Genomic DNA, 17952 nt, shown 5'->3' with positions numbered 1-17952 from the left:
TGTCTGCTGCCTTTTATTGTTTCTTTGGGGAGTCTATTATTGGTCTAATTCTCATTTTTTTATAGATGATTTATCTCTTCACTTAGGCTACTTTTAAATTCTTTGGCATTCTTTAGTTTTACTATATGTTTTTAAATTTTATTTAGTAGTCAGGAAAGTCTAGTGGTACATGCCTATAATCCCAGTACTTGGGAGACTAAGACAGTTCAAGTCCCACCTCAGTAACTTAGTGAGACCCTGGTCCAAAATGAAATAAATATAGGGTTGGGGGTGTAGCTCAGAGGTATAATGTCCTGGTTTCATACCCCATTCACCCTCCCCAAGAAAAATCTTGTTTAGTATTCATTCTGATTATGGCTCAGTTTAATACTGCTTCTCCATTATTCTCTCTACTCTTGCCTTTATGGCCTTCAATTATATGCATATTAGAACTTTCCGTTTTATTCTCCAAGTTTCTCACTTTTATATTCCCATATTCTTGTATCTCTACATTCTGGGCAATTATATTAGGTTTATCTTCTAGTTTACTAAGTCTTTCTTCAGCTGAATCCAATCAATTGTTTATTCATTGAGTGTTTAATATTGCTGATTATATTTTTCACTTATAAAAGTTCTATGTGTTAATTTCAGTATCTAAAATTTTTAGGAGCAATTCTCACTCATACTATCTTATTTCCTTTCAGACTTGGCTTTATTTTTCCTTTGTGTAAGCATATCTTACTCACTGGAAAACTCAGCAGCCTAAAGCATAATATTTTTTTGTAATATAGGCCAATGTAGAGCTCTAAATCTGGGATGGCCTTTCAGAAAATTCTCAAATCGATGCAAGAGAGCTTGGCTTTGGGCACAACCTTACCTGAGAAGGCACGTGGCCATGGGTGAGGTAATTCTCTAGCTAAAGCAGTTCTATAAGGCTAACAGTTAAGGGTCATCAGCAAGTAGCTCTTGCAGCAGCTAGAGAAATAAAACCTTTAAGAAGGGACCTACACAGTACATCATAAAGGCCCAATAGAAAAATTAATAAATGTTGTGAACTGTCAATTTACAGAGAAGTAAAACTGAACCAACAATAAACATATGATTAAAAATCTCCACCTCATTCATAAAAGTACTACAAATTAAAACATCAGTGAAATGTCTTTCATACTTATAAGAGAAAATGTAGTAAGTTTCATATACCAAGTGATTAATTTGTGCCAGCATGTGGGGAAATAAAAATTTTTACACATTGTCATGGGCGTGTTAATTGGTACAGCCATTTGGAGAGCAGTTTGACAATATCCTTCAACCCAGCAAATCCTCCTTGGTATCTAGCCAAGAGCAAAATCTCACACATGTGCTATCAGGGACATGTAAGGAAATATATTCATCACAGCATAATTTGTAATTGTGGAAAAAATGGAAATAACCTAATTGTCCCTCAGTAAGAGACTAGATAATTAAATCATGATTTATTCATGCACTTCAATAAATGAACTGGGATCCACATAGATATCCACAACTGTAGTGTTAAAACAAAAGTTGCCAAAAGATATACAAGTATGCTGCCATAATGTAAATATTGAAATACACACACAAAATTTATGTATTGTTTATGGATGCATACATATGTACAAAAGTCCAAAATACAGCTCTGGCTGAATTCATAAGAGACACAAAAGCAAAATATTGATACTTTTAAATATAGTCAATGCATGGTAGTTCTTATATTCTTCTCTGTACCTTTCATAGTTTAATATAAAAGTAAAGAAATTTAAAATTTTTTTTCTGGGCTTATCACTTTCCTTGTACCTAGGAGAATATAGAGCCTTTGTTTGGGAAATTGCTTGGTTAGTACCTATGCCAAATATAATTTATTAAGGATTCCCCCATGTCTGAAGTCTCTGCTTCTGTGAAAATAGGATGCTGCTCCAACAGAGTCTCTCCTGAACTGGCAAGACTACGAGGGCCGCACGCCTCTTCATTTTGCCGTTGCTGATGGAAATGTGACAGTGGTTGATGTCTTGACCTCGTACGAAAGCTGCAATATAACGTCTTATGACAACTTATTTCGAACCCCACTTCACTGGGCAGCTTTGCTAGGTAAGTTGGCTGTAAATCAAAGGATCAACACTAGGACAAACCACATGAGCACAGAAAAATTCCTGTGCCTTCTCTGCCCTTGTTGGCTCCCATCTCCTCTTTAATTAATTTCTAATTGATATTTTGAATTACTCAATAAACTACCTCTGTTGTATGCTTAAACTTTAGTGATATGAATTTATTCTCTGTTAAATGTTAGTTTTAATTTCAATATTATTTTAACTTTTGTTTTCAAAATAATGAAAATTCATTAACCACATGTAAAGGTAACATACATAAATTAATTTTTAAATGTATTACTTTTATATGAAGAGAAGAGGGCTTTAATTTTATGTTTGTGCTAATACCATGATTTTTTATTTTTCTTCATATTTGCCATTTACTTAACCTTTTGGGGGTCTTTTTTAGATGAAAGAATACATATATGTGTCTCATATGGCATGTATGAGATTCTTTTAAAAGCATGCAATATGAAAATCTTTCTCTTTTAATGAAGGAGTTCTATCCATTAATAGTCATTGTTAAAAGATAAATAATTTAGTCCTTATTCTTCTCTTATGCTCTCTATTATTACTATTTTCAGATTTAAAATTTTTTTTCCCTGTCGCTTTTGTTGTCTGCCTTTCGATCTCTGGATTAAGTTCATTGCTGTTCTTTGGTTTTGAATTGCCTAATATTTTAGGAGGAGTTCAGGTTCTGTTAGTGGTTACCTTAAAACTTATCAAAAACATTTTCACTCTAGAGTCAGAATCAGGAGTAAAACTTCATCAATTAACTCCCACATATTTACAACAAAGAATTTAGCACACTTTCACTCTTTATACTTTTTACTTTTCACTAATATAACCTGAATGTTTTCCTCCAATAACTATTTTCTTGATCATAGCTTTTGAATTATACATTGTCTCTTTTCAAAATGACTTTTATGTTGCTTTCTGTTTTTATGGTCAGATTTACTATTAATTAGACTTCATTTCAATGCATGGCTTCATCCCCTTTTTTTTCTGCTAAAATGTGGGTGTACTTGGCAAACTTGTCTCCATATCACTAAATTGGCTTTTATTCCATGTATTCTTTTTACTGCCTCCTAAACAGATTTTAATTTAGATTGTATTTCCATTTCCTTCTCTCATATTTACTTTACTTTATTTTATTTTATTTTAACCTAGTACTAGGGATTGAATCCATGGGCCCTCCATCTCTGAAATACATACCCAGCCTTTTTAATTTTGTATTTTGAGAAAGGGTCTTTCTAAGTTTCTGATGCTGGTCTCAAACTTGTGATACTCCTGCCTCAGCCTCAGGAGTAGCTGGGGCGCACCACCGCACCCAGGTTTATCCATGTGTCTTTTTGTCTTATTTCCTATCACCTTCTTCCATTACCTTTTCATTTCATTCTGCTTTCTTCTTAGGGTGTCCTAGCTCTGTTTCATAGAAGCCTTCTCTTTTTTTCACTAAGCGGATGATGCCAGTTTCCTGGATCTTTCCTCTGGATCCTTCTTTAGGTCTTATCAGAGGTATGCTCTTTATCTTTCTAATGGTTTCTCTCCCTCTGTATGTTTTTCTATTGTCTTTACTGCATTTTTTTCTTTATTTCTCAAACAAGATGAGATGTGTTTATTTTAACTATGTGGCATAGATTGCCTTTGACCCTACATTGGTGTTATGGAGGCTCTGTCTTAAGTCATATGCAGAGTAAAGTAGATGAGCACACCTCCCTTTCAGATTTCCTTTTACTGCCTGACTTTCCTTCAGTGTATTCTTGCTCAGCTAATATGACATCTTCATTATTGCCTGGCTACTTACTATACTCTAGCAATAAAGAGTATGGAATTCAGGTTTCCTACATCTGTTCTGCTAAGTTTGGTTATTCTTTTATCTTTTTTACAGTTCTTTATTTGTAGATACCATTTCCTCCAGAGCATTGCAGAGTTACTGTTTCACCATGACCTTGTCGTACCTGCTCCCCTTGATTTGTGGGATTTGGAATCAAAGCCTTGATGTTAGAAGACTAGAGGAGCAGGGTACAGTGGCCCAATCCTGGACCGGGGAGGGCAAGACAGGAGAATTGCTGGTTTGAGGCAAGCATCAGCAACTTAATGAGACCCTGAATTTAATTAAAAAAAAAATTAAAAGGACTGGAGGTGTAGCTCAGAGGTAGAATGCCCCTGGACTCAATCCTCAATACAAAAAAAAAAAAAAAAAACGCTGGGAGAGAGATTACAGAGGATGGTCAGGTGGTCTCAGTGGTAGAAGAGGCTGATTTTAGTTTGTTCACCTGCGTAGTAGAAGGGGACAGCTGTGCAGTCATAGCTGATTGGGTGGTGGATCCCTGAGGCGAGCGACAGGGAAGCCTAAGAAGAACTGGCTCTGCAGCACCTTCCCTCTTTGGTTACAGGCCACTTTACACACTGAAGCCAGGGAGTGCAATGAGGTGATACCTAATATTTTTTTCTCAGCCTGGAAATTAAACCCAGTGTCATTTCTTTACTGACTGAAGTGTTAAGATTTTAGTGTTGTAAGTTCCCATTCCAGTCTCACCCCATCATAGTCAACTGGTGAGAAGTTAGAAGGGGCCACACTGGGAGCTTCTATTCAGAAAACATTCCGAATGGTGAATTATGTGTTAGTGATTACCCCTTTCAAATAATTTATAAATCAATTAACATCATGGTGGTGCTGGGAATTGAACTCAGAAATATTCTACCTCTGAGCTATAGCCCCAGTCCTATTTTCTTTTTTATTTTTTTTAATTGGTGCATTGTAATTATACATCACAATGAAATTCAGAGCAATTGGGACATATGCACCTAGTACCTGGTGAGCCTCCCCACTGCTCCCACCCAACTCCTTCCCCAAGCATGATATTGAGACTGGTAATGATAATGTTGTGTATGTACACAGGGTCTCAAAGTTTAGTGGCTGAGGGCTTGCTAAGTTGCTGACACTTTTTTTTTTTTGTCCTGGAGATTGAACCCTTCTAACTCTGAGCTATACACCCAGCCATATTTTTTAGCTTTATTATGAAACAGGGTCTCACTAGGTTGAGGAGTCTTACTACTTGCTGAGCCTGTCCCGGAACCTGTGATTCTCCTGTCTCAGCCTTTCAAGGACTGGGATTTTAGGGATGTGTTACCACGCCCAGCTAATTAACATCCTTTATATGTTGTAACCTCCTTGTTCTATCTGTTCTCAGGCCATGCACAGATTGTTCATCTTCTTTTAGAAAGAAATAAATCTGGAACTATCCCATCTGACAGCCAAGGAGCAACACCCTTGCACTATGCAGCTCAGAGTAACTTTGCTGTAAGTAAAACAAAACAGTTCTCTTTGTTCTTAATTAATTTTTTTTTATTTTGATAGAATTGTAAATTCACATCCAGTTGCAAAGAATAATACAGCAAGATCCTATGTACCCTTCATCTGGTGTACCCTGCTGATCACATCTAGTACAATATCATAAAGAAGTTGACAGGGATCCTATTCAAATTGACTAGTGTTACTTGTCTGTGCTGGCATAGTAATGATCACTTGACAGTTGATCATACTATTAACTTTGACTGTGATACAACTGATAGTTTTGAGTTTTTGTAAAGTTAGTCGCTTAAAAAGTTTTATGCAAGTTTTAATGCTCAGTGTAATTTTGCTTTATGACAAGTAAGTGCATTTCATCTTTGTGTTACTTTTCTGGCACTAAAGCTATCTTAACACTCAGCAGTCTGTTATTGTCCTGAAAGCAATACTGCAAGGCTGTGCCTGAAACACCTCGCCAGAAACACCTCAGCTGGAACCTGACTGTGCAATTTGCTAGCTGTATGACCTTATGCAAGTGTATTACGCGCTCTGAGTCATTGTTTCCTCATCTGTAAAATGAGAATAATGATGCCTTTTCTTTCAAAATTGTAATGATTAGAGAAAATATATGACAAATGCCTATTGTAGTTGTTGAATTAAATTCTTAATCCTAATCAGACTTGGTGGTACATGCCAATAACCTACAACAGACATTGAAAAGAGTATATGCTTATTATTTGCTTATTATTTCTCTAATAATTATATGTTTTATATATCTGAAAAAGCAACCATATGAATCATTGCTACCAGAAATGTTGAACACTGTGAACAGTTCTTTCATGGCCCTTTACAATGCATGTCCTTGTCTGTGACGTCCTCAGCCCATCCAGAAATGTGGTGATGTTTAGGCTAGTTCAGCTTCAGAGCATGAATGGCTGCCAGAAACCAGACTCATACAAAGAGGAACGCATTGAGACAGTCACAGTTGATGGTGCACTTCCTTCATGGGTGTGTCAAGAGAAACTCTTGGCTTCATTGAATTATAATAATGCCATCTTCACAGTACAATTTCCACTTACAGACCTCTCCAAATGATGATTGAGTACTCAGATTGCTAAAAATACCTAATTTTCATGCTCTGCTTGCTCTGGTATCTAGAACAAATGTACCTATCGTCTTTTCTTCATGGCATTTCTAAGAAATTATTTAATCTATCACCTGAAATTTTAGCAAACCATTATCTTCCATTATTTTGCAACATCTCAGAAAAATACAAAGTAGTATTTTGAGGAGAACCATCTCTTTATTAAAAATAGGTAAGAAATTCACTTGCCCAGGCTTGTTAATCTATGAGTATTCTAACTCAACCCATAATTCATGATAAGCCTATGAAATTGGTCATATTACCCCATTTCTAGGTTAAAAAAACCCCCAGATTCCAAGAGATTAAATGACTTATTTATAAATTTGAACCCAAGTTTTAGACTCCAAATGTAATAAATGTTCATATATCAATAATTAACTAATTAGGTCAATAGAGCAAGAAAGTTGATAAAGCATTACAGATGTTTATTCAAATAAATATTTTCTTTAAGAATCTGCCACTTCTAGAGCTGGTTTTTAATCATTATGCATATTTTCTAAGCTCTATTTCAAGCCCTTTGATCATCTTAGCCTCTATTAACTCACAAGATATTGCAATTTTTCATTTGGAAAAAAACCAAAAATAATAATACTCTACAAATATTCATCATTAAGAAAAAAAACATAGTTGACAAAGAAAGTTTTGCAAATTAGTAAAAGAAAACGGATTAAAAATCACCAACTTTCAAAATGTATTTATTCAGCTATACTTAAGGATCATACATCCTATACCTTAGAAGCATTATTAGACCTTAGTAACTCAACAGTTTTAAACTAGGAAAAGCATATGATGCAGTGGAAGGAGTGCTGTAACTTAGTCCTGGCTCCCATTCCTGTATCTGCTACCAATATCTGTATGACTTTGAATCTAAATGTCTTCATTTGTAAAATGAGGGACTGGATTAGATGAGACCTTAATTTATTCTTCTTTCAATAAAATACTAAGAGTCAACATTTTATACATTTTTGGTCAGCCCATAACCTCTAAGATGTTCTTTCTGAAACACATTCAAGCAAAAGTTTTTGATCTTGCTAAATATCCATCAATATTCAATAAAAGTATTGACAATCCTTAAAAATTTTAGTAATGAAACACACAGGAATGTCTTTACCTCCTCTAGAGACATGCCCAAATATGTCAGACTCTATGTGTAAAATGTTAAAAAAAAAAAAAGCCAGGTGTGGTGGCGCATGCTTGTAATCCCCACGCTTGGGAGGCAGAGACAGGAGGATCGCACAGGTTTGAAGCCAGCTGCGCGCACTGGCTTAGGAGACCCTGTTTCCAAATAAAAATGTAAAAATAGGTCTGGGAGTGTAGCCCGGAGGTAGAAGGGCTTCCAGGAACCCCAGTACCACCAAATAAATAAATAAATAAATAAATAAATAAATAAATAAATAAAATGTTAAAAAATATATTTTAATGTTGGTCATAAAATTGAACACTTCTGAGTCCTTTAATTATTATTTCTAGCAATGACCTGAAAAGTTTTCAAACTTGATTGAGGATGATCATTCTTAACTTTGAGGATATTGAATAAACAATTAGGGTTTTTTAAGTATTATGAAAATGAAAATTAATATGTAAGGACAGAGAATTATTATTTTCAATGAAAATTATACTTTTGTTATTTATAAGAAGGCAATTTTGTTGCATTCAAAAACAGAGAAAAATACTTTGCTTCCTGGTGGAAGTCACATGTAAAGAGTTCCTTTGTTACAATAGAAGATGTTACCCTGATGTCTCAATGTTTTAAATTTGAGAAGTTTTTTTACAGGAAACAGTTCAAGTGTTTCTACAACATCCTTCAGTGAAAGATGATTCAGATCTTGAAGGAAGAACGTCCTTTATGTGGGCAGCAGGAAAAGGCAGTGATGATGTCCTTAGGACTATGCTGAGTTTGAAATCTGATATTGATATCAACATGGCAGACAAATATGGAGGCACAGGTAAGAGCTGATAGACAAGTTCATCTTGCTTTCATACAAGGGTCCCAACATGTAGGTGATGTTGTAAGTTTGTAAAATAATAACTTGCTGGGAGGCTGAGACAGGAGAATCGCAGGTTCAAGGCTAGCCTCAGCTAATTAGTAAGGCCCTCCACAACTTAGTGAGACCCTGTTTCCAAATAAAGAATAAAAAATAGGACTGGCGGTGTAACTTAGAGTTTATAGAATGCCCCTGGGCTCAATCTTCAGTACTGCAAAAAAATAAATAAATAAATAAAATAATAACTTGACATCATTGTTACTAATCTAATTTTGTTTGGATTTACTCTTTACAGCTTGAATTTGCCAAGCTTTTATTCAAAAGACTTGATTTTTCCCAAGTATTATGGCTAAAATTAGCACACACTTCTACTGGGTGAATGGTAGCATTTGGTTTAAAACCTTGGTTGCAAGCCGGGCATGGTGGCACATGCTTGTAATCCCAGTATTTGGGAGGCTGGGACAGGAGGATCGCGCAGGTTCGAAGCCAGCCTCAGCTACTTAGTGAGACTCTCAGCAGCTTAGTGAGACCCTGTTTCCAAATAAAATATAAAATAGGGCCTTGGGAGTATATCCCGGGGGTAGAAAGACCCTGGGTTCCATCCCTAGTACCACACACACACACACAAAATACCTTGGTTGCTCCTGAGACTTGATTAAGGGAACTCTTCTGATCATTTATCTTTGATGTTACAAAAACACACAAAACTGTACTTTAAAACTAGGTATATTTAGTAGTTATTAATTATATTTTCAAAAAATTTGAGTGATATCTTAAGGAATACATACATCAGAGTGTGTTCTCACCAGTCCTGTTTACTGTGCTCTCGTCTCAGGTTTCTGCCTTTCTCACTTGGCTCTTACCTGCTGCGCTGCAGCTGCCCTTGCCCTAAACCCACAGTCACTCTTGTGCTGGTCTTCTGCTCCCTTAGCCCAAAAAACCAATATTCATTGTCTCTCTCTCTCTCTCTCTATCTCCCTGTCCCCATCTCGTCTTTGTGTATGTGTGGTGCTGGAAATGGAACCCAGGGGCATTCTACTATTAAGCTACGTTCCCGGCCTATTTTATTTTTTATTTGGAAACAGGGTCTCACTAAGTCGCTGAGGCCGTCCTTATCCAGGCACAACAGTACATGCCTGTAATCCCAGTAGTTGGAAAGCTGAGATGGGAGGATCACAGTTTCGAGGCCAGCCTTAGCAACTGAGCAAGACTTTCTGCAACCCTGTTTCAAAGTAAAAGAAAAAGGGCTGGGCACATAATTCGGAGGTAGAATGCACCTGGGTTCAATATCCAGTACCAAAAAAAAAGGAACAAAAGGAAGAAAGATTAAATAAAGTAGTAACTGAGAAGAGGAAACAATTTTAAATCATCAAGGTGAAAATTAAGAAAGTACTGAGAAGAGAAAGGTAGAAGTAAAGGGAAGAAATATTATCGACAGTGTTTGCACTAATTTGCAATCCCACCAGCAATGTCTTAGAGTTCCCACTTATCCACACCCTCGCCAGCGTCTGTTGTTGTTTGTGTTTTGAATGATTGCCATTCTAGTTGGAGTTAGGTGAAATCTCAGGGTAGTTTTGATTTGCATCTCTCTTGATTACCAATGACGTTGAACATTTTTCATACATTTGAATTTCTTCTTTTGTGAAGAGTCTATTTAGTTCACTTGCCCATTTTTTTAATTGGGTTACTTGTTTTCTTTTTTCCCCCTTGGTTTTATTTATTTATTTATTTATTTATTTATTTATTTATTTATTTATTTATTTGTGGTACACCTGGCTGGGTTATTTGTTTTCTTAGCTGTGAGCTTCTTGAGTTCTCTGTATACTCTAGATATCAGTCCTCTATTGGAGGTATAGTTTGCAAAAATTTTCTCCCATTCTATAGGATCTTGGTTGAGGTTCTTGGTAGTTTTCTTTGCTGTACAGAAGCTCTTCACTTTAGTGCAATCAATCCCATGTATTAATCTGCCTTTTAGTTTTTTGTGCCTTTGGGGTCTTGTTGAAAAAGTTTTTACCTGTGCCTATGTGTTGCAGTGTTGGACCTGTGCCCTCTTCAGGGAGCTGCAAGGTCTCTGCTCTGATTTCCAAATCTTTAATCCATCCTGAATTGACTCTTGTGCAGAGTGAGAAAGTGGGGTTTATTTCCATTTTTCTGAATATGGTTAACCAGTTTTACCAACACCATTTGTTGAAGAAGCTCTCTTCTCTTCAGTGTATATCTTTGGCCCCTTTGTCAAAAATCAAATGTTCCTGCTGATTTGTTTCTGAGTCTTCTATTCTTGCCTTTTGGTCTATGTGTTTGTTTCTGTGCCAGTACCATGTTGTTTTTATTATTATGGCTTTGGAGTATAGTTTGAAGTCAAGTATTGTGATGCCTCCTACATGGTTCTTGTTGCTGAGAACTACTTTGGCTATTTTGAGTTTTTTGTTGTTCTAATGAATTTGAGGATTGATTTTTTTCAGTGTCTGTGAGGAAGGACCTTGGTAATTTAATGAGCACTGCATTGAATCGTTACATCACTTTTGGAAGAATGACTATTTTGATTATATTTATTCTGCCTATCCAAGATCATGAAAGATCTTTCCATCTCCTAAGGTCTTCTTCGATTTCTGTTTTTAATGTTTTATAATTTTCTTTGGAGAAGTCTTTTACTTCTTTGGTTGAGTTTATCCCTAAGTATGTTTTATGGGATATCCTGAGTGGAAGTGTTTTCTAGATTTCTTTTTCAGTGGATTTGTGGCTGGCGTACAAGAGAGCTTCTGATTTTTTAAGATTGATTTTGAATCTCTAGTAAGTTAGAAATCTATGAGTGAGCCAGGCGTGGTGGTGCATGCTTGCAATCCCTGCGCTTGGGAGGCGGAGACAGGAGGATCGTGCAGGTTCGAAGCCAGCCGCGCTGGCTTAAGAGACCCTGTTTCCAAAAATAAAAAAAAGTATAAAATAGGTCTGGGAGTGTAGGTAGCCCGGAGGTAGAAGGGCTTCCAGGAGCCCCAGTACCACCAAAAAAAAAAAAAAAAGAAAAGAAAAGAAAAAGAAAAGAAATCTTTGAGTGAAAAACTAGAGAGTCTTTAAGATGTTGTTGCATTTATTAGCCAAAATGATGGGCAAATCACAAAAGGAAAAGATATATAGTTAATCAATAATGAAAAGGTAACAATGGTAAAAAGAAAATTTTTTGTCACTTTCTTTGACTTCCTTTTCAGCTTTACATGCGGCTGCCCTTTCTGGCCACGTCAGCACTGTGAAGTTATTATTGGAACATGATGCTCAAGTAGATGTCACCGATGTCATGAAACATACTCCACTCTTCCGAGCCTGTGAGATGGGACACAAAGACGTGATCCAGACACTTATTAAAGGTTAGTTTGTCCAGGAGTGGTGGCACACACCAGTAATCTCAGTACTTGTGATAGAGGATCACAGGCTTGAGGCCAGCCTCAGCAACTTAGCAAGACTCTCAACAATTTAGTGAGACCCTGTTTCAAAATAAAAAATAAAAAGTCCTGGGGTTATAGCTTGAAGGTAAAATGCCCCTGGGTTCAATCCCCAGTACCAAAAAAAAAAAAAAATCTTGTTAATGGGAGTACTCTTAAGTCTCTTACAGAAGGGAGGATTCTTGCATGTTCAGTTTGAAATAAAGCTTTACATAACAGAGAGCTATACGGCTAAATGGTGAAGTGAAGATCACTCAGCTTGGCATCAGGAAACTCCAGTTGCACTCTTAGCTCCTCTTGTTGATAGCTGTTTAATTAGGTGAAATTACTTCTCCTGCCTGATCCTCAGTTTCATTTGATGTCAAAGGGGAAGTGATTCCTACCCTGACCAATTTACAGGCTTGCTGCAAAAATCTAAAAGAGACATCACGTATATAGAAGCATTTTGATTTGAGCAAGGCATTTCCTGTTGTATTTTTAACTTCTTTTTTTATAAAGGCTATCTACATTAGATATTTTCATTATATCTTTGTTTCTCCAGGTGGAGCAAGGGTAGATTTAGTTGACCAAGATGGACACTCACTTCTGCACTGGGCAGCACTAGGAGGAAATGCTGATGTTTGCCAGATACTGATAGAAAATAAGATCAATCCAAACGTGCAAGATTATGCAGGAAGGACCCCTTTGCAGTGTGCTGCCTACGGGGGGTACATCAACTGCATGGCCGTGCTCATGGAGAGCAACGCAGACCCCAACATTCAAGACAAAGAGGTGCGTGCTGGGTCTTCTCTAGACTAAGTTTGGTCCAAAGTGTTGATAGTATTTCTTCTTTGTTGTAACCTTAGGTAAAACAATCTCCCACAGGATAGGGAATAATTGGGATATAAGAGAGACCTCAGATGATGAGGAGAAACCTCAGTGGAGCCAGGGAGAAGAAATAAGGGTAGGGATGGAGGAAGACTTAGGTTCACTAATAGAAATACTACCACAGACTATGTGTATATATGTTAATATAGACCAATGTCGATCTGGGTACTCTGTACTGGGAGGGAGGGAAATGGGGAAGGGGGCCCCAAGAGCATGTACATGTATGTCATTTCAACATGATTTACATTATGATGTGAGACTAATACACCAATAAAAGCACAAAAAAGTACATATAAAAGTAAAAACTACATATTATTTATGCATCTATCAATATAATCATATTTTTCTCCTCTTTTCTGTTATTATGGTAAATTACATTGATTGGTTTTTCAGGTGATAAACCACCCTTGTGGTGGTTTCCTGAAGTAAGCTCCACTTATGATGCTTTATGTGCTTTTATATATTGATGGATTTTATTTGCTATATTTTAAGATTTTTGCATCTATGTTCATGAGAAAGTTTGGCCTATAGTTTTCCTTTCTTGCTTTGTTTTTGTCAAGTTTTGATAGCAAGGTAATGATGACCTTATAAAAAGAAGAAGTAGAGCCAGGTGTAGTGATGTACACTTGTAATCCCAGTACTTGAGTGGCTGAGATAGGAGGATCCCAGGCTCATGGCCAGCCTCAGTAACTTACTTAGCAAAAACTACACTCTTCTCTCTGATATATATCATTATATATTAATATTATAAATATTATATATAATCTTAGGGAATATCTTTTCTGTTGTTTAATTTTTTTAAATGTTTGCTGGGCATAGTGGTGCATGCTTGTAATCCCAGCATTCGGGAGCCTGAGACCAGAGAATAGCAGTTCATGGACAGCCTCAGCTACTTAGTGAGATCCTCCATTGTTTCAAAATAAAGAATAAAAAATAGGACAGGGTGTGTAGCTTGGAGGTAGAATCCCCCTGGGTTCCATCCCCAGACCTGCAAAAAAAAATGAATGAATGAAAGAAAGAAAGAAAGAAAGAAAGAAAGAAAGAAAGAAAGAAAGAAAGAAAATAGTGTTGTTAATAATTTTTTATGCTTGTAGGGAAGAACAGCTTTGCACTGGTCCTGTAACAATGGATATCTTGATGCCATTAAATTGTTGCTAGACTTTGCTGCTTTCCCTAATCAGATGGAAAACAATGAAGAGAGGTAAGCTGTTGATAAAAAAAAAGAAGTGTACTTCTGTTCATCAGCATCCTTTCTGCCAGATTTTTTAAAATTTAAGTTTAGATATTGACTCAGAAACAAGTATACTCCTAAGGAAATACTGAACTAAGAAATCCTGAATCAGAAGAAAGAGCGAAAGTTCCATGCAACATTGGTTTAGAATCACAGGATTTTATAGCTTTTCAGAACTTCAGATATTACCTAGGGCAAGTTCATGTTTTGCAAATGAGGAAACTTGAGCCTCCTTTTGACTCGTAAGCTTAATGTCAGTGAAATCCTGAATGTCCAAAAGCAGGAAATCAGCTAGGCCAATGGAGTGTGTTATATATTCAGGAGGTTTCTCCTGATGGAAAGGATATTATCAGTTAGTGGACAAAAAGATACCACCATGTAGCATGAGAACATATGGAGAAGCTAAGATGCAAGTCCTGCGTTTAATCTATAAACGTAGCTTCCTGCATTAATATAACATTCACAGAATTATGATGTTTCCCCAGGACCCAGGCCCAATAAAAATGCCAGTGTGAAGTCTAAACAGGAGAGATTCTTGGTGGTCTTGGATCTACGAGGAGTCTGATAATTTGTAGGGAGCAGCTAAGTTTGTGATCAGACTTCCATACCTGATACACCTGCAGCCCTGGTCTCTGTTAGCGTTCACTGTGCATGGATGCTGTAACTCACACAGCCTCTGCTCCAACATCATCCTCATCCTCATAGCCACCACTGGTGCTTTCTTGCTCTTATTGGGTGGGAAACTTTATAGAGAAGGAGGAGCCAGTTGTCTCAGAGGAAATACCAGTCTCCTTTCTAGAACAAATACCTTTCCCACTTTATTAAGAACTTTTTCTCATGAGTAAGAAAACACAAGATGTCTCACTTTACATTCCTTTAAAAAAAAATAGAAAGGAAACATTAAGAATTAGTGAAGAGCCGGGCGTGGTGGCGCACGCTTGTAATCCCAGCATTCGGGAGGCTGAGACCTGGAGGATCGCGGTTCGCGGACAGCCTCAGCTACTTAGTGAGGCCCTCTGCAACTCAGTGAGACCCGGTTTCAAAATAAAGAATAAAAAATAGGGCAGGGGGTATAGCCCGGAGGTCAAATGCCCCTGGGTTCCATCCCCAGACCCGCAAAAAAAAAAAAAAAAAAAAAAAAAAAAAAAGAATTAGTGAAGATTTGTTTCTATAAAGGACTTATTCTAACAATACTCACTGCCTATCTGCTGTTTTTTAAAGAGACAATGAAAACTGTTTTTATAATTTATTTTCCATTTATATGCTAATGCTTTGAATTTCAGACCTAAGTAACCACATGAATCACGGTGTTTATTGTCCCCTGGAATACACATATGTTAATTACAGACCAAAAGACCAAAGGAAAAATTCTTCTAAACTATACTTGCCAGTCTGTAGATAAAAAGAGACAGTGGCTCTATCTCAGTCTCTTTTAATGTTTCATTAGCAATGCACTTTGATGTACAAATGTCAAAAGTTGGCACTGCCTTTTATGTTTATTGACATTCTGGTTTAGGCATTCTACTGATCTCATCAGACCATTCTCACATGGCAAGTTCAATTGCATCTAATCTGCTGTCTTTATCTACGTTGTTTCTTGGCTGTTTACCATCAATGTAGTGCTAATTTTTACTTCTTAGGCATTAACACCAAACAGTGCACATTGTATAGCCATAATTTCTGCCAATTTCTGCTTGTTTTCAGTCAATAACTATCTGACAGGTAGACTCTAACATTGATAGGAATATTCACAGTGCTCGAATGTTTCTAAATTGAATTCGGGATGAAGAAAGATTGAGTAGTAATAACAATGTGGTTACTTGCGTAAGCACAAGGTATGGACTTCAATCTTAAAACCTTGCTAGATATTTGGATTGTGTCTCTCTGAATCATATATTGGCTGGAAATCCTAATTTAAATAAACCTACTATAAAAAGACATTTTTGGGGAAATTTGATTATTGTGTGGCATTAGATTTTACTAAGGAATTCCTGTTAATTTTCTTGGTTTAATAGTGACATTGAATTTATGCCCACCCACATTATTTATAGAGGAATATTGAAATGCATAACGATACGATGATAGAAGTTCCACCATTTCCTTTAAAATACTTGAGTAAAAATTTAAAGAAAAGGCTGAAAGAAGTAAGTGTAGCAAAAAATCTTTCTGATTGTTAAATATGGGTACTGAATGTATAGAGGATTATTATACTACTTTCTCTACTTTTTTGTTTGAAAATTTTCAAAATAAAAATATAATTTTTATAATAAAATGTTTGAGCCGGGCATGGTGGCGCACGCTTGTAATCCCCGTGCTTGGGAGGCTGAGACAGGAGGATTGCACAGGTTCGAAGCCAGCCTCAGCTACTTAATGAGGCTCTGAGCAACTTAGTGAGACCCTGTTTCCAAATAAAATATAAAATAGGTCTGGGAGTATAGCCTGGAGGTAGAAAAGCCCCTGGGTTCCACCCCCAACACCACCATAAATAAATAAATAAATAAATAAATAAATAAATAAATAAATAAAATGTTTGAGATGCAATAATTTTAGTCTAGAAGCAGCCTGAGAGATGTAGTTCTTCTCCTTTCCTTCTTTTCCTCTTTTACAGAAGAAGAAACAGAAGCTCAGAGAGGTTAGGAAAATGCTCGAGGTTACACAGGTCCCCTGACTCCCAGCCCAGCATTTTTGGGGGCATATTATGTTACATGTAATTTCTTTTTGTCATATTTGTAAGTAACGCATAGTTTAGGCCTTATGCTTTTTAAACCAGAAATGATGGTTCTGCTTATATACTATATGAAGAACACTATATATTAATAGTTATAGAAAGTTACTTACTGAATATATATGCAGCTTGCACATTTATTGTTAGAAGCAATTTCATTCTATAGGGAACTTAATATTCAATAATCCATAGAGGTATATGGAAGGATTACTGAACTAGTAGCCACATGACTTAGTTCTGTTGAAGCTGGTTACATAACTAACCATCAATAGGTTGCTTAACCATACTAGGTCTGTTTATTCATTTATAAATGAAGTTATTGAACTCTAAACCTCTAAAGTAAATTTAGCTTTCCTATCGAGTGATTCAATGTGTCTATGATCATTTTTTCCATTAGTAAAAGCTTAGTCATAAAAAATATTTTTATGGCAAAAGTTTTAAAAGTTCTTGTGAAGTTACAAAATACCATCCTCTTATAAATGATGCTTGAAAGTTTACATAGGTACCTTGACTTGTGGCCTCACTTACTAGTCCCTGAACAGTAGTGACAAATCGAACCATCCTAAAATGAGGGTTCCTGTATTTTAGCATTTGGGGGTTAAGTAAACCAACACATTTACTTGCCAAAGTGACCAAATCTCTTTCATTCTGAAAACCTCATCCTTTTGTGTCTTACTGTGACTGTTAGGTTTTTAAGAGAGATTATTTTTTTCTGTAATCACATTGTACAATTTTTTATTCTAATCATGCATCCCTATAATCACCATTTATTCCGCCTCATAAATCAGCTGACAATTTCCTCCTAACATTTCTGATTGCATTGACTAGTTGTAGTCACCTGGAGAGGATTTGGCATCAGTAGTAGTAGTAGGTGGTTATAATACTAGTTCGGGTCCTATGATAAAAACCATGCTGTGATGTAGGTCCTAAAATAACAGTAACAGCTCACATTTATTAACTGTCTCCTTTGTGCTGGGTACAATACAGTCCTCTTTCTGTTCTTTATTTCATCTTCTCTGTTTGAACTTGTTTAACAAATGAAGAAAGGTGGGGCCTCGAAATATCGAGTATATTATCTAAAAAGTGACAGTTATCATTACCATCCTTGGAAGATTATTGTTTAAGTTTAATTTGTGTACTTGTATCCACTGTTTAAATTCTTAAAATGAGTCAGTTTTATAATTATTTTC

General features: G+C 36.4%; 1 protein-coding gene across 1 annotated transcript in view; it reads left to right on the top strand.

Annotated features, from left to right (window-relative positions):
* The window catches only part of INVS (inversin), a gene marked incomplete at its 3' end in the record, with an annotated part of 146942 nt that overhangs the window by 98824 nt on the left and 30166 nt on the right, over positions 1-17952 (top strand). The window contains exons 5-10 of the mRNA XM_080709373.1: positions 1902-2082; positions 5279-5388; positions 8295-8466; positions 11709-11864; positions 12481-12710; positions 13901-14007. Of these exons, the coding sequence (XP_080565499.1) occupies positions 1902-2082; positions 5279-5388; positions 8295-8466; positions 11709-11864; positions 12481-12710; positions 13901-14007 (956 nt within the window). The remainder of the gene's footprint in view (positions 1-1901; positions 2083-5278; positions 5389-8294; positions 8467-11708; positions 11865-12480; positions 12711-13900; positions 14008-17952) is intronic.

The sequence above is a fragment of the Muscardinus avellanarius genome (genome assembly GCF_963383645.1).
Source record: "Muscardinus avellanarius genome assembly, chromosome: 13".
Taxonomy (NCBI): Eukaryota; Metazoa; Chordata; class Mammalia; order Rodentia; family Gliridae; genus Muscardinus; species Muscardinus avellanarius.
Note: the sequence above shows the minus strand (reverse complement) of the source record. Positions and strands in the feature narration are given on the sequence as shown.